We start from the raw sequence: 23,978 nt of genomic DNA, 5'->3' as shown, positions 1-23,978 counted from the left end.
AGATTCGGTTATTTATCTTTTCATATATTCTTGGATGTTGTAGGACTAGCGTAGGATAATGTACAATAATAATTTGAATGACACATGAGTTCCAAGCGTGATACAACTTCCCAACTGTCAACTATACGCTTGTTTTCGAAATCTCACTGTTAAAATAAGGCCTTCAGCCATCCGCTTTTCAACACCAGTCCCAAGGGTCATAAAACTTCCAAGTTTCAACTATACGCTTTTTCAACAGTTAAAAAATGCCTTTAATAAGGCTTCTCCTTTCAACAAGGAAAGAATACTGTGGGCCTGACCGGGAATTGAACCCGGGACCTCCTCGATTATGGGTTGGAGCCCTAACAAGGAATCATACTACTAGACCATCAGGCCATTAAATGGCTAAGCGCTTGTGTCTTTACATTCTTCCGAGTTCCGATTTCTAACAAGCCCGATGCAACTTACTGAACCAAAAATATGCGCTCAGGGCCTAACCGGGAATTGAACCCGGGACCTCCTCGATACGATGCGTTTACGCGCCCTAACAAGGAATCATACTACTAGACCATCAGGCCGATATCCCCATGGGCGCCTATGCCGACACGTGCCGGGGCACCCACAACTACAGATACGGTGAAAATGTCGATGTAGAGTAAAAACATTCCGGTGGCATGTGAAACAGTGTTACTAGCAACTTTATAGGCTTTTTCGATGCGGATGGATTCAAGCATTGGTGAACTATTTTTGAATATGAACAACATGAATTTATGAAAGTTCAGGTCCCAGGATATCTGGCTATCTTGACAAGTCCAAATATGGTAAGCACATACACATTTACCAAAATAGGCAGTGTGCCACTGATGAAGCAAAGCGCACAGACGCAGTGTGTTGAAACCATGTTTGCGCCATGGGACAGGAAGAATAACAAATGTATTCAGTCGTCAACGTCTTAAAACGACATCCGTCATACAACCTAGAGTTTGAAATCTACATTTTATTAACCAAATAACAGTGTTACTTACCCAAACGATCTAAAACATTGTTACGAGCTGTTGGCCGCATACTGTCAAAAGCCAGCAAACTCTAATTGGATATATAATATTGATGATCATCGTAATGTAGTGCTTGATAGACAGTCACGTCAAATAACTACAAAATTCTTTGGCTTCAACTCTTCCGGCTGATATCAGGTATTATCATAGAGAAGATCACAAATAGGAATGATTCCAACCGGAGAGGTGTATTTTGGGATTAATTGAGAATAAAAATGTTCATAAGCAACAGATACGGTGTCCACAACATGGTCGGAAGATTAGGTTGGACTTGATTACGTAAGACGTTTTGAGAAATTAGTGTTCAAACTCCGACAGCTGCTGTACAATTAAGGTTCAAGCCACCGCGGAATGGCCGTCCAACGTATAGTGGCTCTGGAAATTGGGCTCGATAACTTCAAGACTTCAAGATGGGTGAGTATTGCTGCCCCTCCGCTGAAGAATCAATAATAACCATAGGTCTTTCCATGTAGTTCGTTACGCCGCCGCCGCGCTTGCCACCAACCCCGAAAAAAGTGAGATCATGCTCGCAGAAACGATGAAGAAAGCTCATATTGACGACGATGATTCTTAGCCGCCCGTGCCCGTGGCGAGTACCTCCGCACGCACTTCAAGAACATGCGCGAAGTTGCTGCTGCCCTTTCTGGTATGAAGGAGTTGATGTACGGTTGAACGTGGTTGATTGAAATATCTGCAGGTCTTAAGTTGACCAAGGCTTACGCCTACCTTTCGGACGTCAAGGACCACAAGCGAGTCATCCCTTTCCGCAGGTTCTCTGGTGGTGTTGGACGGGCGAGCCAGGCCAAGGAGTTCAAGGCCACCCAAGGTGCGTCATGATAATTCTTCCGTAATGACTTACTCTTAAACCCTTCGATTCAGGTCGCTGGCCCGAGAAGTCTGTTAAATTCATCACTCGTCTGTTGAAGAACGCCGAGTCAAATGCCGATGCTAAGAACATCGATGTTGAGGATCTCACCATCAAAAACATTGTTGTGGAACAGGCTCCCGTACGTCCATTTATTATTTTATCAATCTTCTTGCAGCCTAAACTCCCCCAAGAAAACCCGCCGCCGCACATACCGCGCCCACGGTCGTATTAACCCTTATCAGGGCCACCCTTGCCACGTCGAGATCATCCTCAGCGCCAGCGAAACCGAAGTTGAGAAGGCCACCGATGTCCCTGCCTCTGTCACCCTTGCCGGACTCAACAGACGACAGGTTGCCAGGAGACGGATTGAGGCGGCTCGCGCTTAATCATCTCACATAGGTTTTAGGAGTGTTCATTCACCATCACATATCGAATTCTCCTTTTTGTTGCACACGACTATGATGAATATGCTATCTATGAGAATCACTCAAGGCTGTCGACTTGGAACGTTGCAACAGATGTGACATTGAAGTTGAATGGCACCGAATAGAGCTATGGAACTTGGAGTGGTCATCATTGGCTCTCTGAGATCATTCGTGAAGTACAAGATTGTTGAAAAATTAAAAATTGCGGAAAAAAAGAAAATCAATTCAATGTCCGTATGTTTCTTGACGAAACAGATTCATGTGCAATTTGTATCGCTCATTGATTCATTAACCCAACGTTTGAAATGATTGTTGCATGAAAAGTATATTTCAACCATGAACTCTCTTAAACCGAAATTAAGTGTCAGTAAAACTATCGCCGATGTACATTCGTCGTGGAGTTGGTCTTCTGTCCCTTGTTAGAATGTGACAAATATTGTATTGTTGAATTTAGATGCCAACCCAAAAGTTGGAAAGATAGTTGATCAGTACACATTCGTGTAGCTTTTGAGACACATATCACACACACTATTCAGGGGCAAAATGAGTATTAAACTTTACCTACTTAAGTAGACCTAAGTGAGTCCGTGAATGACCTAAGGCAGTGACCGATGACAAATTAACATTTGTGTTCTAAATGTTAATTGTTCTAAAGAGCAAGTAAGTAGATAATGTAAATAGTGTAAATAAACACATCAACGGTCAATTGATGAAAAGGGGAAAGCTGCTCATGGAGGCATGTATCCAAAATCCATTGGTATCAGCACGACCTTTGTATCGATTAGCTCAATCACAGTGGATCTGGGAAGCCCCTAGCGTTTCGTTCTTTATAAGTGGTCCAGAGAGACGAGTATAACGGGCAGTAGTTGGCATCAGGAGAGATTGTGTGAGATGACAGACTAATACACTTGGTCTTGGTGCACAGTAACTCTTTTTGGCGGACAAGCGACAGTGTGACATGTTTTCACAATCTGGATAGAAAGAGCCTTCAGCAACGCAGCCGTTTTTCCCGTTAACAGCTCCCCAGTCATGGAACGAGCGCTTATCTTGCTAATGAACAGAAGATCATTGCAGAAAGCAGAGTATCCGTCTGCTGGCCGTTAAATCAGGTTAGCCTGGGATGACGGACGGTTCAGAAGAGTTGGCCAGACACTTGAGTACTAAAGTACGATGCAAGAAAGAGGCCAGACGTGATATAAGCATGGAAAGGTGTCGCTAGGGTCGTCTGAATTGACTGCAATTTAATGGGTGCGTTGTTCACAAGGACAAGATAGTTGCCGCCGAACTAGACGGACATTAAAAGCACGCATTCGCGATTGACTAGAGTTCAACAATGGGCAAAAGTAAAGAGACAAGCAGCCTATTAGACAAATGGCTCTGCAAACCATCGATAATGAAGGGGAACCCACAGACCAGCGACAATGCAAGGGTATGTTAAAGGAAAGATGGAGGCAGTGTGACGTGCAGTGATGTGGTCACAGTCTAGAATGATAACTCTGGTAAGCACGTGGATCACGGAGTCTTCCCTTAGCGCAGTGGTTACAGTTGACTGGACTCTCTGTCCTTCAATCCTGTCTTGCCTCTAATCCAACTACTCCCATTTCCAGGCTCCGCAGGCTGAGCCCCCCAGCCTCCGTCCCTCCTCACCGCCCCTGATGGCGAGCTCCAGCAGGTCAGTATCTTTCTCTGGGTACCGTGTGCACCGTCCAGACTTATTCCCTATCGTCCCCCAGATTGAATGATCCAGAGCGCTTTATCAAAGTAACCCGTAAGTCTCCGCCATTTTCTAGGATATTGCTTGTACTCATCGAAAGTTGGCCTACCGTCAAGTCCATGGCGCCACCGGTCTTGTCAAGCGGGAATTACTCAGTTTTCCGGATCCATTCGCCGTGCTCACCGTTGATGGGGAACAGACCAGCACTACTGCTATCGCCAGGCGCACCATAAGCCCTGTTTGGGGCGAGGCCTTTGATGTGTATGGCACTTCATTGCGCCCACAATTCCATTGCTAAACCGTGCATTCCAGCAAAGTCCGTCAGTCATCCGTGATCGCTATCCAAATATTCGACCACAGAAAATTCAAAAAGCGTGATCAAGGTGGGTCTCCATTGAAACTCCTTGACTATCCGTTAGTTTCTCAAGGTGTATATCTTGTTTAGGTTTCTTGGGTGTCTTCAATATTACGGCTGCGGAGGCTCTTCAGCTTGCTGCAAATCAGACAGGTGATTACGCTATTGATATTGCCGATTACTGACTAATGTTTCGGCGTACCAGGCACTGTCCAGAAAGATCTGACAATGACAAGTAATAATCTCCCAGTATCCGGAAAGATTTCTTTCGAATTTGTACTTTCTGTTCACTCCCAACCCAACACGACTGCTATAGAACGTCAGCCCATTCTAAATCCAACTCATAACCAACCAACCCCGCATCCCCATGCACCTCCAGCCAGAATTTCAGCACCCTACCCCACACCACAGCTAAATGTGCCAGAAGATATCACAAGAATGCAAAATACCATTTCCACGCCTTCTTTGCGACCTTCCGCCAGTCACACAACGCTCAACACCACTTTCACACCACCGAGGACCGAGACACGGCCTGTTACATCATCTGGACCTCCTACAACGCGTCTCTTTGATGATGAAGCTGGTAATCCTTTGCCAGCGGGATGGGAGCGAAGAGTAGATCCGCAAGGCAGAACTTACTACGTTGATCACAACACGAGGCAAACAACATGGCACCGTCCTGGAACTCAACCTTCTCAGGTTATTAGACCGCCATCGCAGATCACTCAAGGGCCTGCAAGGGCATCCACTTCTTACCCTGGCACTTCAGTCACACCCCCGGCTACAAACACACCTGTCTCGCAGACGGGGCCATATGCTGATATACCTCTGCCCCTAGGCTGGGAGGAACGCCGTACACCAGAAGGGCGGCCGTACTTTGTCGATCACCATACGCGAACGACAACATGGACAGATCCTAGACGTGCTACCCAACCTGCTCCCGTCGCAGAAACGAGACCCGTTACAAACCCTAATCTTGGCCCGCTTCCATCGGGATGGGAAATGCGATTGACAAACACCGGACGTGTGTATTTCGTTGACCATAACACCCGCACGACGTCTTGGGACGATCCCAGGCTTCCTCCCAACCTTGACGACAATGCTCCGCAGTACAAGCGTGACTACAGAAGGAAGGTTGTTTATTTCAGGAGTCAGCCGAAAATGCGGGTACTACCTGGGAAGTGCGAGGTCAAAGTTAGGCGCACTCGAGTATTGGAGGACAGTTATGGAGCAGTGATGGCCCTAACTGGCGAAGACCTTAAACGGAGGTTGATGGTTAATTTTGAAGGTGAAGATGGCCTGGATTATGGAGGTGTTTCCAGGTGAGTCGGCATGTAGATGAGCATATGGACAGAACTCAACCTTTTTTTCAGGGAATGGTTCTTCCTCTTGTCGCATGAGATCTTCAATCCCAGTTATGGGTTATTCGAATACTCTACCCACGACAATTATACACTGCAGATCAACCCAGCTTCCGGTATCAATCCCGATCATCTTAGCTACTTCAAATTCATTGGCCGATGCCTTGGGCTGGCAATTTTCCATCGCCGATTCCTCGACGCTTACTTCGTCCCTAGTTTTTATAAGATGATACTAGGCAAGCACATGACGCTGGCAGACTTGGAGGCTGTCGATGCCGACCTTCATCGGTCGTTGGTGTGGATGTTGTAAGTTTTTTTGTTTATGCAAGATTCGATTTGAATAATCAAACTTTCATCAGGGAGAACGACATCACTGATGTTCTGGACGAGACGTTTACCACGACTGAAGAACGATTTGGTGAACTGGTCACGATAGACTTGAAGCCCGGTGGTGAAGATATTCCCGTGACGGAGGCCAACAAAAAGGAATACGTGGAAGCGGTAGTGTCATACCGGATTTCGAGGCGTGTCAAGGAGCAGTTTGATGCCTTCATGGAAGGCCTTCTGGAACTTATTCCTAGAGACCTTATCAATGTGTTTGATGAAAGGGAGCTGGAGTTGCTGATTGGGGGCATGTCGGAAATTGACATGTACGTCTGTCTTTGTTGCATCATTCTCGTCTTTTGGGTTGAATTGACATGTTTGTCCAGGGATGACTGGACCAAGTTTACCGACTATCGCGGCTACGAGAAGACCGACCAGGTCATTGAATGGTTTTGGCAATGTATCCGATCGTGGCCAGCAGAGCGCAAGTCACGGTTACTGCAATTTGCCACTGGCACATCGAGAGTGCCTGTCAATGGGTTCAAAGATCTTCAAGGGTCTGATGGTCCTCGTCGGTTCACCATCGAAAAGTCGGGCGACCCTCAAGGACTACCGCGGAGTCACACATGCTTCAACCGATTGGATCTACCGCCATACCAAGACTATGAGAGCTTGGAGTCAAAATTGCTCTTCGCTATCGAGTGCGTTTTTCTTTGTTACTCGTTATTTTACGTATCGAATGACGTATTGACGAATGCGAATTCTATTTTCAGAGAGACGGAAGGGTTTGGACAAGAGTGATATATTTTCTCTTCCTTCGTCTGGACTTGTCGTATGTATCGTATCCACGAGGCTGGATCGTGATATTTTCTAATTTTTCCAACGTCTGTATCTACATGATGATACTATTTTTCATCCACCTTCCCTTTACTGGGTTCCTTCATTAAGGAGGAACCCATCCATAGTCACGACTTCGCTGTCATCATCACTTTTCTATTTCAACTCACTCCTTTACTTTTTACCTCTATTTTTTTACATGGATATGGATGTACATGTTTTGGTTGCTATTTGAATCCCCTCTTTCTTTCTTTTTTTTTTCCGTGTTCTGCACCTGCTTTAGTGTAGTATTCCCCTCTAACGGAGCACTTTCCGACCATGTGTTGATATAACATGATGGATGTATAAATTCTCATACCATGCCATTTGTGGGAGTGATTTTTCTGAGTTCCGATGTTCGACTAAACCATCTGATGATATAAAAGAACCCTTTGGGCGCTGTTGGGTTCATGCTGTTGGAAGATAATCATGATTACTTCTGACAGATGCAACGAGTACATTGAAAGCAGTGTAACTCGGTTTGGTGACTTCAAGGTCTAGACTCTTCAAACCACTCGTTGTATTTCTATCCCGGTTTGTCACTCATTCAAAAAATGGTATTCTCAAAAATCTAAGGTCTTCAAAATCAAGTATAAAAAGTTATTACGACCACGGAGCAGTACTGTAGAATGATGCCCGGCCCAAAAGTCCATAAAATCATCAAAAAGTTGCCCAGACGTCAAGTCGAAAATGAAAATGAAGTAATGCTTGTCGTCCTTGGTGGGTAGCCCGTCTAAGGTCGTGAATCCTTTAAATGGCGGCCTGGGCAGCGCTGTAGGCGGCGCCGACGGAGGCAGGGGAGGTCGAAGGGTTCCAGTTGGAGCCAGATGGGACAACGTATTGGCTTCCAAGATCCTTGCCGGAGAAGCCGAAGTCGTCGGTGGACAGCGAGTCGTCGGAGGAGACGATGTCACCGAAGTGGCTGGAGATGCCGCTGTCGTAGCCGACCTGGTGGCCAGAGGTGCGGCGGAGGTCGCTGCTGAACGAGCCGAGGGAGGCGTGGAACTGTTCGAAGACAACAGTTTGGGTCTCAACCTCGCAGATTTGCTCAGTGATGATCCTAAAAAGTCATTAGTATTTTAATCTTATGTTTTGCTTTCTGGAAAGAAGTACAAACCTCTTGGCCATCTCCTGGATTACGAGGAGACGCTGTTGGATGATCTCAATAGACTCGCTGTGGCAAACGACCTCAGACTCGTGCTCGACAACGGTCTCGCTGGAGAAGTGGCCGACGAAGTTGTCAGCGCCGTAGAAGTTATCGAAACCGTTGAAGGAAGAAATTCCTCCCCAGTTGTTGAAGGAGTGGAAGCCACGGGCGTCTAAATAATATATGGAGTTAATGGATTGCATTCATCCTCAATTCGAGTCTCATACCAAGGCGGTTGGTTGGCAGAGGCTTGGCAGCAGCTCCTGCGAAGAGGGCAGAGGCGAGGACGGCAACAGAGGCGAGCTTGGCGAACATTTTTAATGAATGAAGTTGGTGGCCTTAAAAAAAACTGCAGTACAATAAGAATCATATGTAGTCGATGAGTGGTTGGTCGGATGTTAACATTACCTGCTTTTAAAAAGTGGTAGTAGTAAAAGTTCGAAATCGAAGACGAAAGAATGAATTAGGCACCCGGCCAAATGAACGAAGAAGAGAAGGAATGAGAGTGAATGAGATGGAGAAAGTTTGCCATTTTGCTGACTCCTTTATAGGGATGGACGGGACTTTACAGCGCCGAGTTGCTAGGTGCGCATACTTCAAAGTGACACAATGAAACAGGTTGAAATTCCAGATGGATTACAGGTCATTGAGTGACACTGCTTATGATCCAGCGGTCGAAGGTAAATTTGTTGTTGAAGGTGATCTGCCTATTTTTGTTAAGCTATTAGAGAACATAGAATAAAGTAAACCCCCCTGGTTTAATTACGCATATATTCGTGAACAAGGCTAACCCACATGCAGATGTACATGCCGAAGAAACAAAGCAGGTACATTGGAGGTCAACGCTTATCTGCTCGTATACCTGAGATATTAGTTGTAATCGCTGTAAGCTCTGGAAGATCGTGAACCAAAAATACCTCTCAATGGCGCTGTTTCGATCAAACATTGGACTATCCGGGGAGATGTGGGCAAGTGAACCGAGGGGAATACAAGCGGCAGTGTCACGGCTTGTACTACACACAGCAGTTGTCATGTCTGCATTAATGTGCCAGCGCTGCCAAATGGCATTATGTACCCTCGAATCCGACAGGAGGCGTAGGGCGCATGATGTGACGAATCACCTTTGCCTGTCTGCATCTAACTGAGGCAAAATGAAAGTACCGATACAGTATATGGCCGATGTGCGCTGTAGGATACCACTGTACAGGTAGCCTTAGACAACCAAAAATGGCGCTTCGATTGATTACCGGGGGGAATGATACCACTGCTGCTTTGAACATGATGTACTACCAGGTTAAAGCTATTGGTACTTACAGTCCGTAAAGCAGCAATGAGGCACCGGCCAGTTCAATAAGTACCTTTGTAGATCTTTACATGCATCCATATCAGTGTCACCTGCAAGAGTCAAAGAAAGGATTGCGTTGAAACGATGGCAATGATCCTGCTGTGCGCTTGCCGCGATCATTCCGAAGGTTATTTATAGATATTCCCACAGTAAAGTAATAAAAATAGCACGCCACCGCAAGCTACTCTGGCCCGACAGCTTTCACGTCGCTTATTTTCTGGAAGGTGTGTTACTTACCACGAGCAGTGAGCACTACCTAGGCTCTGTTCAGCACCTGGTACGCACTTGGATCCGCAATTGTCTCGAGTGAACAAAGGGTAGGTCGGAGGCGAGAAATGTCTCTGGCTGCCCCTGCTACTAACAGACCATCAATCATTGCGCATCATGAGTACCATACACCAATAAGTTAAAGGCGATCGTCCAACAGAGATGTTATTTTTTGATTCTGATGAAGATCATGCAGATAAGGTATATTTATCAGCCTATCAGAATCAAGTTGACGGTTGACGGTTGTCCCCCACTGCTGCAATTCGATGGGCATGGTCAAAACTGACCACAGTCAGTACTACCTTCTGAAAGCTTAACAGTTCTACGGGATCCACAGTCAATTCCCCAAGTGTGAAAAATAATCGCCATGTTATTGACAACCAGAAAAATGATTAACTCCTACTACTACCAGTATATCGTTAAAATGAAATAAAGTCCGCCCTAGGTTTCTAAATAAAAAATGGCGCCAAAGTACAAGTAGAAGAAGCGTCCGGTATATCGACTGAACTGAGAACAGGAAGTTCCGTGCACTACTATCCTGTCCCCTGTTCCCCTGGCCTTATATAAAGTATTTAAGAAGAGGAGGGGAAGCTGGTGATGGCCGACTGGGCAGCGTTGTACGCGTTGCCAACGGAGATGGGGGAGGACTCATCGCTCCAGTTAGAGCCGCTGGGGACGATGGTGCTGCTTCCGCAGTCGGAGCCGCTGAAGCCGAGGTCGTTGCTGCTCAGCGAACCGTCGGAGTTCTGGAGGCTGCCGAAGTGGCTGACGATGTTGCTGTCGTAGCCAACGTGACGGCCGGACTTGCGGGAGAGGTCACCGCTGAAGTCGCCAAGGCTGGAGTAGAATTGCTCGAAGACGATGGTCTGGGTCTCGACTTCGCAGATCTGCTCAGAGATGATCCTAGTATATGTTAATACGTTGTTCATGGTTCAAAAGAGTCAGTCGACTGACCTCTTGGCCATCTCTTGGAGAACCAAGAGACGCTGTTGAATGATCTCGATGGATTGGCTGTGGCAGACAACTTCCTGCTGTTGCTCAATGATGGTCTGGCTCTGGATGTGGCCGCAGAAGTTTTCAGCACCGTAGAAGTTGTCAAATCCGTTCATGGAGGAGAATCCTCCCCAGTTGTCGAAGGACATCCAGCGGGCAGCTATGGTAAATTATAAATAAGTTATCCGTTCTAAATTCGAATTCTGTGATATCTCACCAAGCTTGTTGGACTGGGGCAAGGGAGTACCCATAACACCAACAGCGACGGCAGAGGCGACGGCGATCTTGAAAAGCTTGGCGAACATTTTTATAAAGGTGATGATGTCAAATCAAAAAAAAGGGCTGAGTGGAGTAGGTCAGAATATAGAGCTGAGGTGATAAGTAAGGAGCGGGCAAACGCACCTGGAAATTTGAAAGAGGGTAGTAGAAAACTAAAGATTGATCTGGTTTGAAGGCGAAAAAGAAACAGGCAACCTGGCCAGGTGTCTGAAGACAAAAACTAAGAAAAGGGAAGAAGAAGAACGAATGAAGACTATGGGAGTATCCTGCCAGGCTTTTATACGAAGGAGGCATTTTTGCATACCGTTCCTTTGGGATTCTATGTGAGAAGAATGGACCGAAAAGAGGCTCTGGAGACTTCGGAGATCAGATTCGAGCGAATGGGGCGCTAGCGAAGGCTACGTTGCCCAGTTTACCAGGAAATTTGATTCGAAAGTGGGTGAGGCAAGGTTTGCACTGCCTAAAATTAGACATCAGTGTGTCCAAAAATAGACTCATCACTGCCCAACGACCTCGAGAACAGAAGTCCGGTATTACATACACGTATCCACAGACCTTGGAAAAATCAGCCTTCGGCCATCTGCGATACACCAGGAATTGGGCTCAGTGCATTTGAAAAAATGTGGGTGAGAAGAGGTGCTTTTTACTCGCGAAACCTCGGTGGTTTGTTGAGCACAATTTTTTGGACCTGGGTTGGACAGAAACCGCCTCTGGTCCGTCACAGGATTCAAGTCTGTTGTCAGGACATGGCAGACAGATGATTGAACGTATGCCAGCACGATGATGTACGCAACATATCCATCCAGGAGGTGAATCGGATACTGTGTGCCAATGATATGATGCATCAAGCTGTCAAGCTTTTGGGTTGTGCATCATCAAAATTGTGTCTTTTTTTAAAGCACCTGAACCGTTGCCAGGACGTTGTACATCCAGCGATTACATTCCACTTTTCTCCTCTGATTATTGATCACAGGTGCATAGAAGGGCGATTAGACGGCGGGTGTTAGGTTTTGTGTAGCGCAACTGATGGCCACGGTACATATTGAAAGTTGGTTCTGTGGATAATAGGAGCCAGTGGCCGACCGTGACAAAGGTCACCAGTTGAGTGGGAAGGAAGATGTGCCATAGAAACTACAAGCTGCTAGGATGAAAGACAGATGTAATCAAAATTTAGCACCAACAGCCACCGGGTGTATGCACAGCTGTAGCGTCAAAATATAGACACGATAATTGGCCAAAACCCAGCGCCTGCAGATTGTTCGTGCAAGAGGTTTATTTGGGAATGATGAAGGATAAGTGGTTGACCAATTTCCGTCATTTGCGTACGGATGCAGGAAAGGACTGGGGGTAGTTTCCACGATGTAGTAGGCTGCGCACGAGGTAGTAGCCGAAATGATAGCGCAGGACACGGTGCGCGTAGAATATTATTGCCTTCCAAGGCTGTTGCCAAACATATACGCCCTTTGCCAAGTCACAAGTCGTTCACGCCCGCCACTGCATCTCTTTCACGCCCGCCCAGCTGCCCGCTGCAATATCCGCATTCAATGACAGTCGCCATGCCTGGGGAACGAGCGGACGAGCATGCATTTCTCAGCTCCGTCGAGGGCGAGATTTCCTTCTTCCGTTCCATCATGCGCGCCCGCCCCGTCGGTATACACCGCTACTTCCACGTTCTCGCCATACGCAATGCCATTCTCAAGGAAACAGGTCGCTCGGTCCATGTAGAAACTATCTGGGAGAAGCTGCGCGAGTGCTACGACCTCGACGCGTTGGATGCTATCGTGAGTCTTTCTGTACTACACATCCCCCTCGCACACAACCGCTGCACCCGCAGCGAGGTTCAAAACGTCGCATATTAAATAAACTTTCCCATTCCTCTGTCTTTGGCGCCCATCTCTTTTATGTTTTAACACAGGACATCGAAGCGCAGGGGTACCTCTCGGGCAAATCCAATTCATCACCTGTCTCAATCCGATCACCATCCCCATCCGAGAACCTCGCCGCGCACCCGTTCTTCCGCGAAGAGTTCTCGCTGCCGTACGAAGAGTTTGAGCCTATTATTGCGCAGCGTCGCCTGCGCTCTACCGCGTCTCTACCCTCGACCCCCGCGACCTCCCCGGCTCCTATGTCTATACCCACTGCGGCCACGGCCGCGCCTAGTCCACGTGCATCCGCGTCAACGTCTGGCAACAAACGCGGGGCGGGGCGGAAGCGCGGAACAAAGAGCGCGCGGAGCAAACTGAATCTTGCGGGGCTCGTGGGTGGAGACAGCGATAGCAGCGCGCTGACGCTGGAGAGCGGGGACGAGGGAGGCGCGCCGGAGACGCCGAGGGAGAGTGTGGTCACTGGCACGGATGCTGGGACAGAATATGCGGAAGATGAGGACACGGAGATGCGCGAACCATCACCTGGTATTGTGGCCTTTTATTTGATGTTTTCATTCGAGACTTATTGTACACTGGTTCCGTTTATCAGCGGCAGAGGCATCGCCAAAGCCAACGCGTGGACGACCACCAAAAGCTGGGCGAAGAGGGCGTGCAGGCGCACCGCGGGGTGCGCCTTCGACGCGCGGGGCGAAGAAGAGGAAACGTTGAGTCATGTAATTGCTTTCTGTACTATATTGTTGTTTCATTTCTCTCTACAACTACGCGCTTCTACTCTCGGTCTGAAAGGTCTTAAGCAAAGTAAGTTCTTCAAATGCCTTCTGTAATATTGGAACACGCGGGAACGGTAACACGGCAATAAATTAAAAGGCCACTCCATAGATCCTGTCCTGGTATATTGGGTAAGTGTACATGGACTGACATAAATATAGCAAATCCACTGTGAGCATCCCGTCGCCGGTCGCCAACCGACGGTGTACTGTCTACATAATAACACAATCTTTCTTTTCCTGCGCGGCGGCTTCCTCCGCAGCAAGAATAGCTTTCTCTTCCTCACTCAGCAACTGGAAAATACGGGTATGTTTAGCATGCCAGCCAGAGGATTAATACGTATTGGGATGGATGGACGCACTCCTTTCTTTGCCCGCGCTTGCATTGCCCTCAACTTGCTCTCCCGCTCAGCTCTCGCGCGACTATCAGATACAACAAATGGAAAACATGATATGGATACAATTTGGATGATGAAGATGGTGATGATGATATGAATACAATGCCAAGTAATTAAGCAAATGCGAATATAGATCGTGGTATGAATGACATGGGATCGATTATAGGAGCAGGTTTGATAGTTTCGTTGGAATTAGTGGTGGTTGTGATAGCGGTTTCATTATCGGTCGTGCAGTCAGATTCAGATGTAATGGCGTTGACGGTGGTTTCATTGGTGGTGTTCGTCAGGGAAGAAGCGGAGGCGGAGGTGGCAGTGACAATCATATGTGATTTTGGAGACACAGCACGATGATCAGAAAAGGGAGAGAAAGAACTAGTGCTTGATGAGCGAGTACTTGACGTCTCTGACATATCAACGTACCGGTCCATCTTGCTAAATGGCAACGGAGCCTTGGGTTTTGAAGCTGATGCGGAGGCTTTGGCTGAGTTGATAGCATTACGAGCTGCAGGTATGGCGGTAGTGTTGATGGACTTCTTCACAGCGTCCATCGCGGCTGTGCCTGCAGCTGTGGCCTTGGTATTTAAGTTCTTGGCACCAGCGTTGAAATTAGCAAGAGCTTTGGGTGTGTTTGATGTAGCGACCGGTTTGCTGGTGGTGGGAGCTGCCGTTGGGACGGGCTGGCAGCGATGGTCGTCTGGGTGCCGATGCGTAGGGCAGAACTTTTTCTTGCATGACTGGAAAAATGAAAAATAAAATTAGATTGGTAAAAATGGAAAAGAGAGTGATGACGCACGGAACATTGCAAGGGCGAAATGAGAGCTTTCTGGCAGTTGACTCTAGCACAGGTGGGCAGGGTTTTCGCTTTGACTCTTCCCGTCACTACTGAGCAGTTATTCTCTAGATGCAGGTCCATGCTAATGTTCGCATCGCGACCTTGTTCGATGAACACAGGCTGATTGCACAGGGGACCTAGCAATTACGAGAGCGCCTAATGAGCGCCAATGCAAATGACAAGCTGGTCGGGAGAAGTTACTCACAGGAAGGAGCGATGTATTTGCTGTCATCATACTCGGAACACTGGTGGTGCTCTACTCTAAAGTGTTCCTGGCAGAAAGGAAGCTTGCAGTGCTGGCATTTGAAGGGAAGGAAGTCGACGAGGAGACAGGACGGGTGGGAGCACTGCTGACCGATGTCGAGAATGTGGGTGTCGCGCTCCTGGACTTGGTTCGAGGACGAGGAATCCATTGTGTGGGTATGATATAGTAGATAAGAAAGAAAAGAGTGTGGTTTATAAGGTATAGAGTGTAGTGCTGACGCGTCCTTGTCAGTTAGTGAGGCCAAGGAATGAAGACGGCCGCAGTGGCTGTCGATCATTTACACCGCCGTTAGTCAGCGACTTAGTCATGTGATTGACGCGTCTCATTATTGGTCCTCGGCCAAATGGCCGATGCTTTCTCGCTCCTTCCTCTCCTTTCTAGCATTCTCTGGCATACTGGGGATGGTGACCTTCATACTCGTACGCTTGTCTCTACTGTTCTATATCCGTATTCATTCCATCTCGCAGATTCGTCATGGAGAGTCGAAAGACAACTTGGTTGGTTGGTTCAACTAGGATCTCGTGCAAACGCAACTTCACGTCACGTACCATAGCGTCAAGTTTGGGCTGGTTGGAAAGATTCTCCACTTTCAAACCATGGTATTATTCTAATTAAAGCTCAAAATCACAACAAAATGCTTATTGTATAATCGCAGGGATGAGAGTGAGTGCATATATTTTAGTTTAAGGACCACCCTACTTACGCCTCAAAAGCAAGCAGAAGCGCTCGCTGATGATTTTTGCCGTTTGAATATTAACTTTGACGCCATCTACACGTCAGACCTTACGCGCGCCAAGCTCACCGCGAAGACCGTCAAAGATAAACAAGAAACCACCGCTGGTGGTGCAACTGATGTTCCATTTGTCGAACTTGACTTACTGAGAGAACAAAGTTTTGGCGCTGGGGAAGGGCGTCCATTTGGTAAGAAGGAAAAGGGTCTGTCGCTCGTGGCACATTACGCAAAGGGAAAGTTTCCAGCACTGCACACGAGGCAACAAAAATTCCCTGGAGGAGAAAGTCTGGATGAAATGGCGCTGCGAGCAGAGGCTGTCATTGACGGTGTCATGCGCCTCGAGTTGCTAAAAGAAGGGGCAGAAGGAAAGCCTAGAACAGTGGCAGTCTTCAGTCACGGTTTGTTCATTGGAGAGTTGGTGGCTGCCATCACCCGCCGGGATGTAGAGTATCAAGGTAATATTGACATTCGGGACCTCAGAGGTATGCGGAACACAGGTTGGACAAGGTTGGAGGTTTCTCTAAAGGTCCGTCCAGCGCTCCTATTTTCTAGAGTGTCGACTGACTGGTGTTTTCAGCCGGAAAGTGACCATGCCAGCCAGTCTTCGGACATACAAACGTACTTTGCCGTTAGGCTCAATGGCGTAAACCGACACGGGCATTTATCCAATCTCCATCGGCAGAAGGGAGGAATAGGAAGCTCCACGCATGATCCTGCACAGAAAGACATTCGCAGTTTTCTAGGAGGAAAACAAAAGTCGGCACCTGCTGTATCCAATGTGATACCCAGGCCAAAACCGTACTGAATTCTCGCGGAACAGAACCAGACAGTCTCTGCTATTCGATACTTGCTTTTTAGTTGTTGCATTGCCCTTCATTACTCACAGCACTTTGTACTATACCCAACGGTCGTGTATTCCCTAATTTAACAGCCTTTGTAAAGCATTCGTCATATTTTCATCTTCATAGCAGATTGAAAGATTGAAAACCGGGACGTGAAAAGAGCAGCAGAAAACGTTTTATGCAGTGTTTTTCCTATTTCATCTAGAGGTACATTAGCCCAGATTAAGTTGGAACAAGCCACACAAGAGAACTCACTAAGATATAATCTACATAGCAGATTTTATGTCAAGTCTATCCGGAGCCATATGGTAGGAGCAGCTTCTTGAGCTTGTGCGTTTGAGCAGAGTTCGAGTACGCGGTTGTGCTGAGCCGGTTCTTACGCCCGGGTGGTTTTGATACGTTCAAATGCTGGTGTCCAGCTTTGCCCTAAATGAATGACATGTTAGAAGAAATTCCTACGTGTATATGAGTCGACATACGCGTTTGAAGGAACTTCCCGACCCCAACGAGCGCCATCGCTTTTTTGCGCCGGAATGGGTCTTCATTTTGTACAACGCTCCTTCAACAGGTTGGGTGGTGGAAAAGAGACGAGAGGCGGCGGACTGCCATGGCTGCTGTTGCGCGCGAAGACATGATTTGGCTGACCACAGCAGCTGGCGGCCGAAGGAGAACATGGAGACTTGGAGAGAGGGTCAGGTCGAGTCGCCCGCCGTCTGACGGAGTGATGGCACGTGAGGCCAATTATGAGTGCGGGCTCCGCGAGCGCAAGTTGTACTTGTAATACAACTCGGCGCTGAGATCTGCTTTACCCCGGCTCAGCACACAACCCGCTCAGCACATCATCGCTATATAACTCTTACGTCCTTTTCTTTTCTTCTACACTCATTCACGATGAGCGATAACGGCCCTACTCCCCAGGATGATGCCGATCGCGTAGGTATATCCCTTTGTGGGGACATATATACGCATCCTAGACCGGGACCTCATCCTATATGTCTTTATTTAACAGATCCGTTTGAAGAGGCTAGAGAAGCTGCAGAGACCAGCTGTCTCGCCGTCGGGGTCCTCTGGAACGACTACACCTGCGCCATCTACCCCGACCCCGCCCCCTGCTGCTGTTAAACCCAAGCCGATCCCTCGTCCCTCTCCGGCTGCCACTACGGCGTCACCTCCCCCCGCCCCACGGCCTGCGTCAGGTCTGGCGAAGAAGAAACCACAGGTCCCGAAATTTGATTTACCTGCTTGGGAGCATATCACACTACAGAATGTTCTCAAAGTCACTTTGAGCGTACGTCTCTTTAAGCGCCGAGTCCTGCACTACGAATTCTGATCGTGACTATGTTTGCTTTCATGTAGAAAGAGGTTGCAGATAAGAGTGGTTACGATATCGTATGGCTGAAACATCTGGCTTCGGAGTTGGCAGCAGAGGAAACTCGTGCGCCTTGCTATTGCTTCAAGTCTGCGGGTTTGGTGTACTGACTCTCATGACTCAGCCGTTGACAAACTTTCCATCGACCTATTAGATCGCCTTCTAATTGCGCGACTAGAACTTAATCCACAAACTATGACGTCCGTTTTACTTTTTTTCTGTTCATTTCCACAGTTTGCTGATATCCTCCGCAGAGATGATCTAGAATACCTTCCTGTCCTTGTATCTTTGCCTCCTCAGCAAACGGTATTTGAATATTTGGTTGGCTGTTGGAAGAGGCTAAATGCAGCCAGATCTACCGTGATGAAAACTGTTTGTTTCCTTGACCACTTCAAAACTACGATATTCTGACTTCGCGGATATGTAGGGATACGCTCCCGCAGACAGTCTCAAAGCTCTTGACCAGCTGGAGAAAGTCAGGCAACTAGTCATTAGCTATTCAGGATATATTTTACAGGATCCCGAGATGTTTCCTCAGCCTACAGGGTGCGTATGATCATGTTAAATGCAAATCGCAATCTAAGCCTACCTAATCTTAGTCGAGAACTTGGGCCTGCTGAACTGATCAAACCTCTCCTCTCACTCTCTGCCCTTTCCGCACCTTTGCTCTCCAACGCGTCAGAAAACCCCTACTCGCTTTCTCCCTCCGACATCGACCAATTCCTGCAAGACTTCGCACGTCGCTTTGAACCAGATAATGAAATAGACGACATTCTCGCTCCTGTTGTCCGTGGCCTCCTTTTCCACGAGTCGCTCTTCCGTCCTGAAGGCCTCGGTGGCGGCGACTCGAGCTGGCGTGGCGTTATCAGTGGGTTGGAGGTGTTGGTGTCAATCAAGAGCATTGCGGGTATGATCACGCGCATGGAGGAGTGGAACCCGCCTAACGCTACCGCTGCGACTTTTGAGAGGGTTTCGCTTCTGGGTCCATTGTGCCGCCTTGGCGTGTTTTGGACTGAATGGGTGCGCTTTCTCGCCTTTGTGAAATTTCTCCAGGTTTTTGACACAAAAGGTGTAGCCAGCGATTGGTCAATCCTATTTCTCTGAACCATTACAGCGCACAAGGGAGGACGTGGAATCTTCTTATTCGAGTCTCAGGGCGACTTTGAAAAGTTTACAGGTATAAAAGACTGCTTCTCTTTCTATGTTCGAATTTGTAAACACGTTCTGTTTTAGTCTTCTCTCTTCCAGATATTCAATGCCTTAGTCAGAGCGTCTGGTGAGACGAGAGAAGCCGTTTTGGGCTACTTTGCGCGTGTTATATCATTAAATGTCAAACGCGCTGGTATGCAGGTACACTCCCGTTTTAATACTCAGTAAACTTGGCATCTCTCACACCTACATGCTTCTTTGCAGGTAGACCCCACAACAGTAGCGTCGGACAGCTTTATGCTGAATATGCAGAGTGTTTTGTTGAATTTTGCGGAACCATTTATGGATGCGAATTACACCAAGGTTAGAGTCAAAAAATTGAGTGGCAATAGAAAAATTCGAATCTAATGACTTGCAGATGGACCGTATTGACCCACTTTATTACGTTCATTCAAACCGAATTGACCTCAGTGACGAGACCCGCATCAAGGCAACGAGTGAAGAAGCTCACAAGTGGGAAGAAGAAAACAAGAATTCTCTAGGTATGCTTTATTCAAATCCACTAGTCCTTTTTCATAAAATAAAATTGGCTGTAGCGCCCCCTCCAAACTTTATCTCGAATATCTTTTACCTCACTGTGGCGATGAGTCATTATGGTTACCTGCGCACTATACAGACTTTCAACGACCTGTCGAAGAGCTCAGACGAGCTCCAGCGGCAATTGGATATGGTCCAAGGCGACGGGTCGTGGATGACGGTGCGTTGCCAATGTTATGATCTGAAACGATGAACTCAAAATTATCCAGTCTCCTATGCGACCTCGAACAGAAGCACTTATTGCTATGATAAAGAAGGAGCAGAATAAAGTCCGGATTCAGCAGTTCACTTTTGAGGCAGGGTTGATGGAGCAGGACTTGGTCTTCCGATCTATTGGATTCACAAATTTCCTGGCGACTTGGCTTATCCGCCAGGCAGACCCGAAGAAAACGCACCCCAATCCTCCTGTTGAGTATGTGTAATACTCTCCAACTATTACGAGATTTTTTTAGCTCATTTTTTCTCATGTATAGGCTGCCTTTGCCTAAGGAAGTGCCCATGTCATTCCGCGCGCTCCCTGAGTATATTGTGGAGGACATTGTGGACTATTTGTATTTCGCTGTACAGTGAGCATTTATTTTTTCACATTGATGAGTCCTTATTTATCATCATCATCCAGAACATCCCCAGATAAATTTGAGATGGCGGGCAAAATTGAATTGATGACATTTGTGTTGACTTTCTTGACTTCAACTTGGTACATCAAAAACCCATTCCTCAAATCCAAAATCAACGATGTATGTTGTCATATATCTCCGCACAGCTGTAGTATTTATATAACTTTTTTCATGTTAGGTTCTTTTCATGAGCATTTGGGGATATGGCCGCGAGCGGAATGGAATCCTGGGGAATATGCTCAATTCACATCCATTGGCTTTGAAGCACCTCATGCCCGCGTTGATGCACTTCTATATCGGTCGGTTGCTATTGCTTTTATAGCTTTTTGACAGGAGGTAACACAAAAATTTCAACAGAGGTCGAACAGACTGGCGCCAGCTCCCAATTCTATGATAAATTCAGTATGTTTCAATCTTACTATGTCTTATGGTCACAACCGAACTGAATGGCATTCTCAGATGCAAGACGAAATATTTCCCATATCCTAAAGGTGGTCTGGAACAACCCCACGCATCGTGAGGCGCTCAATATCGAGGCAAAGTACGCTTTCTTGAACACCTTAGATTTATCAGTATGCTGATGCTATGGCAGGAATGTCGACAAATTTGTTCGCTTTGTCAATCTCATGATTAACGACGTTACATATCTCATGGACGAATCTCTGAGCGAACTAACCCAGATTCACAATATTCAAGTTGAGATGGATGACAAGGCTACCTGGGAATCCAAACCTTTAGAATACCGCCGAGAGCGAGAGGGCACTCTGCGTTCGCTCGAGAGGCATGCATCGGGATATACAACTCTCGGACGGTCGACTGTTGAACTGCTGAAGATATTCACGGCTGAAACAAAGGCGCCCTTTATGATGCCCGAAATCGTTGATCGTCTTGCAGCCATGTTGAATTATAACCTACAAGCTTTGGCAGGTCCGCGATGCCAAGACCTCATCGTTCGAGATGCTAAGAAACTCAAGTTCGATCCTCGAGCATTGCTCGGCGAAATACTCCAAATCTTCCTGAACTTGAGTGACCAACAGCAATTCGTACTGTCTGTGGCGGGCGATGGACGAAGTTATTCGAAGGAATTGTTCGATAGGGCTGCTGCAATTGCGATCAAGCGGTCAATCAAGAGTCAGACTGAGATTGATGCGCTGAGGGCGTTTGTGAACCGCGTCGAAGAGGCAAAGGCTACATTGGAGGCTGAAGAGGACCTTGGTGAGGTTCCAGATGAGTTCCTGGGTATGTCTTTTTTGTTCTTTCCAATATGATGCTTTTTGATGCCTTTTTTCTTAGACCCACTCATGTTTACTGTCATGAAAGACCCTGTTATGCTTCCTTCCTCGAAAACTATTCTTGACCGAGCCACGATCAAATCACATCTTTTGTCGGATTCAAAGGACCCATTCAATCGTGCTCCTTTGTCCATAGAGGACGTCATTCCAGGTAAGACCATATTATGTCCATGGCTAGCACTTTGTCCTCATAAGCTCCTTAAAGTGCCAGAGCTCAAAACTCGCATCGAGGAGTTTTTAATTGAAAGAAGGAACAAAGACAAGATTCTAGAGCCTCCACCGGCATTGCCAGAAGAGGACGTCGTCATGGAGAGCACTTAAAAGCTTTGCAGGGGTCAAGAATAGACATTGATAATTGGAATTCGTCGTTGTATCAGTAGTCGGTCTTTCATTGTTAATTTGCACTTGCTGTCGATATATTTCATTCTTGCATGGGCCTACTTTGAATTAGCAGTGGGTGGTATAAAATTTTTTAGTGACTGCGGGTTCAACTTCTACTCAAAATACCAGATCATACCACTATCCCCCGGCTCAGGTATGAGAACTATGCGATCAGGTGCAAGACCCATTCTACCCACCCTCACAAGTGTGATTGGGTTTCCGAGGTGCAGTTCCGATTGCACAAATCCCCATCTGCCTTCTCTGCGGTCTTCTGGAGCTTCATCATAGATGAGGGCCCCTCCCTGTTTTTCCTCCTCCGCAAGTGCACGGAGATGGGCCATCCATGCTGGAGGTACGCGACGAGGGGGGTATTCAGCATCAACAGCGCCACCACCAACACCTTCTTCCTGGGCGTAAGACTGGCGTGTTACGACAGTTACACGGGAACCAGCTTCCGCGAGCTGTAATCGGAGAGCTTCCCGTTCTTCTGGTTTCATGTTGAGAAGAGCGCTGACTCGTTGTTCGTCGAAATCCAGTACGAAGAACTGATATTTCCCTTGGATTCTCCTATAACCTAGTACTCGATTGTTTGCGACGGCAGGTAGGGGACCCGACAAGGAGAATGGTAATACTCGGACATCCTTTTGCAACAGAATGGACCTAAGAAAATGTAAACGACCTGACACTGGATTATCCTGTTTCAATAAGTGATAAGGTGATGAATATTTTACAACACATTGTGAAGAAAACTCACCTCGACTTCTTTGTCAAAAAATGCCTTATTGAACACAGCAATTCTGTCAAAAGAATGCACAATGATATCACTGGAATTCGTGTTGTCCTCCGATGCTACACCCATCCCTTTGAGGACTCGTTCGTGCGAAGAGCCACCTGGAGAGAATGAACGCGCAACAGATTGAGTCTGGGGCTCATGGTTTATGTTAAAACATGATAATGCGAGTTGCTCTTGTCCGTTGTGGTCCTCGACCAAGCCCGCTAGGACAACTTGATGGTCCGAAGGGAAAGTATATTCTGCACCATGCTGTAAAAAGAGCATTGCATCAACAAAATTCTGATGAAATAAGAAATATCTTTGCATACACGCATAGGTTCAGGAATTGAAATGCGCTGAAACGCGCCAGACGCGAAATCCCATATCAAAATTTGATCAGCAAATACTGGAGTCGTATCTGAATCCTCGATATCGCTACCGAGGCGGATCGGATGCGGCGTCATAACTGCGTTGGATGCATTTGTAGGGCCAGATGAAATACATAGATGAATTTTCGAGTCTAAAACGCGAAGGTCACCAAATGCAGCCTGGACAGATATCGAACTCTCTCGTTCGACAACCCCGTCAAGCTGGTGGACTCTGAATTTAAGCGTACTCTCACTATAAATTAGAATATAAGTTTGACACCAGGCGCACATCCATGGCCAAGAGCCTACCTAACAATCCACTCGGCCGTCGCGAACCTTGTCGTTCCCACTAACGCGACGCGATCCGAGGCATACTGCAACTCGTTCGCAATCGGAGTCAGAATAATTGGTCCTGATGAGACATCAGAATTTGTATCTGCAATGTAAATGACCGTCCGTTCCGTATCCTGGATGAAGGAGAACCAGTGTAACACGAATCCATGCACAGTTGACATTCCTTCGCGATCCCAACTTCCAGAAGAAACAAGTTCATCGTCTTTTGGCCACAAGAGCTCTCTAGAGCGAACTGGAGCGCCAGTCAACCAAGGGGTGGTCATGATGTTTAACTTGACAGGACATTGCTATGAATGGCAGTTATATAGAGAATTTTGATAAGGGTCGTGGTGGAAAGAAGAAAGCGGATGAATGACGTCCCCATGAGG

The 23,978-nt window shown here is 47.2% G+C and overlaps 10 protein-coding genes and 2 non-coding genes across 12 annotated transcripts; 5 read left to right on the top strand and 7 right to left on the bottom strand.

Moving 5' to 3' along the window:
- Window positions 1-290: 290 nt before the first annotated feature.
- On the bottom strand, window positions 291-375 carry JR316_0007025. Its single transcript has one exon. It is a non-coding gene; the product is annotated as a tRNA-Pro (tRNA).
- A 93-nt stretch (window positions 376-468) lies between these two features.
- On the bottom strand, window positions 469-557 carry JR316_0007024. Its single transcript has one exon. It is a non-coding gene; the product is annotated as a tRNA-Pro (tRNA).
- An 887-nt stretch (window positions 558-1,444) lies between these two features.
- JR316_0007023 (60S ribosomal protein L17-A) lies at window positions 1,445-2,288 on the top strand (the record flags this gene model as incomplete). The annotated part of the gene is made up of 6 exons (XM_047892768.1): window positions 1,445-1,448; window positions 1,508-1,549; window positions 1,609-1,680; window positions 1,732-1,860; window positions 1,914-2,041; window positions 2,094-2,288. The coding sequence occupies 6 exons, from the start codon at window positions 1,445-1,447 to the stop codon at window positions 2,286-2,288; spliced, it is 570 nt and encodes a 189-aa protein (XP_047748050.1).
- A 1,694-nt stretch (window positions 2,289-3,982) lies between these two features.
- JR316_0007022 (putative E3 ubiquitin-protein ligase hulA) lies at window positions 3,983-6,882 on the top strand (the record flags this gene model as incomplete). Its single annotated transcript, XM_047892767.1, has 10 exons — window positions 3,983-3,999; window positions 4,061-4,095; window positions 4,158-4,302; window positions 4,354-4,424; window positions 4,487-4,549; window positions 4,602-5,718; window positions 5,770-6,063; window positions 6,117-6,407; window positions 6,468-6,782; window positions 6,855-6,882. 10 exons carry the CDS (start codon window positions 3,983-3,985, stop codon window positions 6,880-6,882), a joined length of 2,376 nt encoding a protein of 791 aa, XP_047748049.1.
- Window positions 6,883-7,707: 825 nt separating this feature from the next.
- On the bottom strand, window positions 7,708-8,419 carry JR316_0007021 (uncharacterized protein; the record flags this gene model as incomplete). The annotated part of the gene is made up of 3 exons (XM_047892766.1): window positions 7,708-8,017; window positions 8,075-8,276; window positions 8,332-8,419. The coding sequence occupies 3 exons, from the start codon at window positions 8,417-8,419 to the stop codon at window positions 7,708-7,710; spliced, it is 600 nt and encodes a 199-aa protein (XP_047748048.1).
- Window positions 8,420-10,288: 1,869 nt separating this feature from the next.
- Window positions 10,289-11,014, bottom strand: JR316_0007020 (uncharacterized protein; the record flags this gene model as incomplete). Its single annotated transcript, XM_047892765.1, has 3 exons — window positions 10,289-10,619; window positions 10,671-10,869; window positions 10,927-11,014. 3 exons carry the CDS (start codon window positions 11,012-11,014, stop codon window positions 10,289-10,291), a joined length of 618 nt encoding a protein of 205 aa, XP_047748047.1.
- Window positions 11,015-12,532: 1,518 nt separating this feature from the next.
- Window positions 12,533-13,582, top strand: JR316_0007019 (MRG/MORF4L-binding protein; the record flags this gene model as incomplete). Its single annotated transcript, XM_047892764.1, has 3 exons — window positions 12,533-12,769; window positions 12,904-13,399; window positions 13,464-13,582. The coding sequence occupies 3 exons, from the start codon at window positions 12,533-12,535 to the stop codon at window positions 13,580-13,582; spliced, it is 852 nt and encodes a 283-aa protein (XP_047748046.1).
- Window positions 13,583-14,152: 570 nt separating this feature from the next.
- JR316_0007018 (AN1-type zinc finger protein 2A) lies at window positions 14,153-15,284 on the bottom strand (the record flags this gene model as incomplete). The annotated part of the gene is made up of 4 exons (XM_047892763.1): window positions 14,153-14,411; window positions 14,460-14,773; window positions 14,833-15,008; window positions 15,077-15,284. The coding sequence occupies 4 exons, from the start codon at window positions 15,282-15,284 to the stop codon at window positions 14,153-14,155; spliced, it is 957 nt and encodes a 318-aa protein (XP_047748045.1).
- A 253-nt stretch (window positions 15,285-15,537) lies between these two features.
- On the top strand, window positions 15,538-16,674 carry JR316_0007017 (2,3-bisphosphoglycerate-dependent phosphoglycerate mutase; the record flags this gene model as incomplete). Its single annotated transcript, XM_047892762.1, has 5 exons — window positions 15,538-15,633; window positions 15,690-15,735; window positions 15,792-15,799; window positions 15,850-16,395; window positions 16,447-16,674. The coding sequence occupies 5 exons, from the start codon at window positions 15,538-15,540 to the stop codon at window positions 16,672-16,674; spliced, it is 924 nt and encodes a 307-aa protein (XP_047748044.1).
- A 328-nt stretch (window positions 16,675-17,002) lies between these two features.
- JR316_0007016 (Putative mitochondrial ribosomal protein new15, mitochondrial) lies at window positions 17,003-17,385 on the bottom strand (the record flags this gene model as incomplete). Its single annotated transcript, XM_047892761.1, has 2 exons — window positions 17,003-17,137; window positions 17,191-17,385. The coding sequence occupies 2 exons, from the start codon at window positions 17,383-17,385 to the stop codon at window positions 17,003-17,005; spliced, it is 330 nt and encodes a 109-aa protein (XP_047748043.1).
- Window positions 17,386-17,602: 217 nt separating this feature from the next.
- On the top strand, window positions 17,603-22,056 carry JR316_0007015 (Ubiquitin conjugation factor E4; the record flags this gene model as incomplete). Its single annotated transcript, XM_047892760.1, has 21 exons — window positions 17,603-17,644; window positions 17,721-17,999; window positions 18,068-18,146; window positions 18,205-18,280; window positions 18,335-18,452; window positions 18,508-18,626; window positions 18,680-19,100; window positions 19,156-19,257; window positions 19,314-19,430; window positions 19,494-19,592; window positions 19,648-19,771; window positions 19,826-19,986; window positions 20,036-20,238; window positions 20,300-20,392; window positions 20,446-20,563; window positions 20,622-20,742; window positions 20,801-20,845; window positions 20,903-20,984; window positions 21,036-21,682; window positions 21,737-21,886; window positions 21,941-22,056. 21 exons carry the CDS (start codon window positions 17,603-17,605, stop codon window positions 22,054-22,056), a joined length of 3,312 nt encoding a protein of 1,103 aa, XP_047748042.1.
- A 173-nt stretch (window positions 22,057-22,229) lies between these two features.
- Window positions 22,230-23,873, bottom strand: JR316_0007014 (uncharacterized protein; the record flags this gene model as incomplete). Its single annotated transcript, XM_047892759.1, has 4 exons — window positions 22,230-22,811; window positions 22,871-23,158; window positions 23,218-23,509; window positions 23,566-23,873. 4 exons carry the CDS (start codon window positions 23,871-23,873, stop codon window positions 22,230-22,232), a joined length of 1,470 nt encoding a protein of 489 aa, XP_047748041.1.
- Window positions 23,874-23,978: the final 105 nt, after the last annotated feature.

The sequence above is a fragment of the Psilocybe cubensis genome, chromosome 6, assembly GCF_017499595.1.
Source record: "Psilocybe cubensis strain MGC-MH-2018 chromosome 6, whole genome shotgun sequence".
Classification (NCBI taxonomy): domain Eukaryota; kingdom Fungi; phylum Basidiomycota; class Agaricomycetes; order Agaricales; family Agrocybaceae; genus Psilocybe; species Psilocybe cubensis.
The sequence above is the reverse complement of the archived record's forward strand: the minus strand, read 5'-3'. Positions and strand labels throughout refer to the sequence as shown.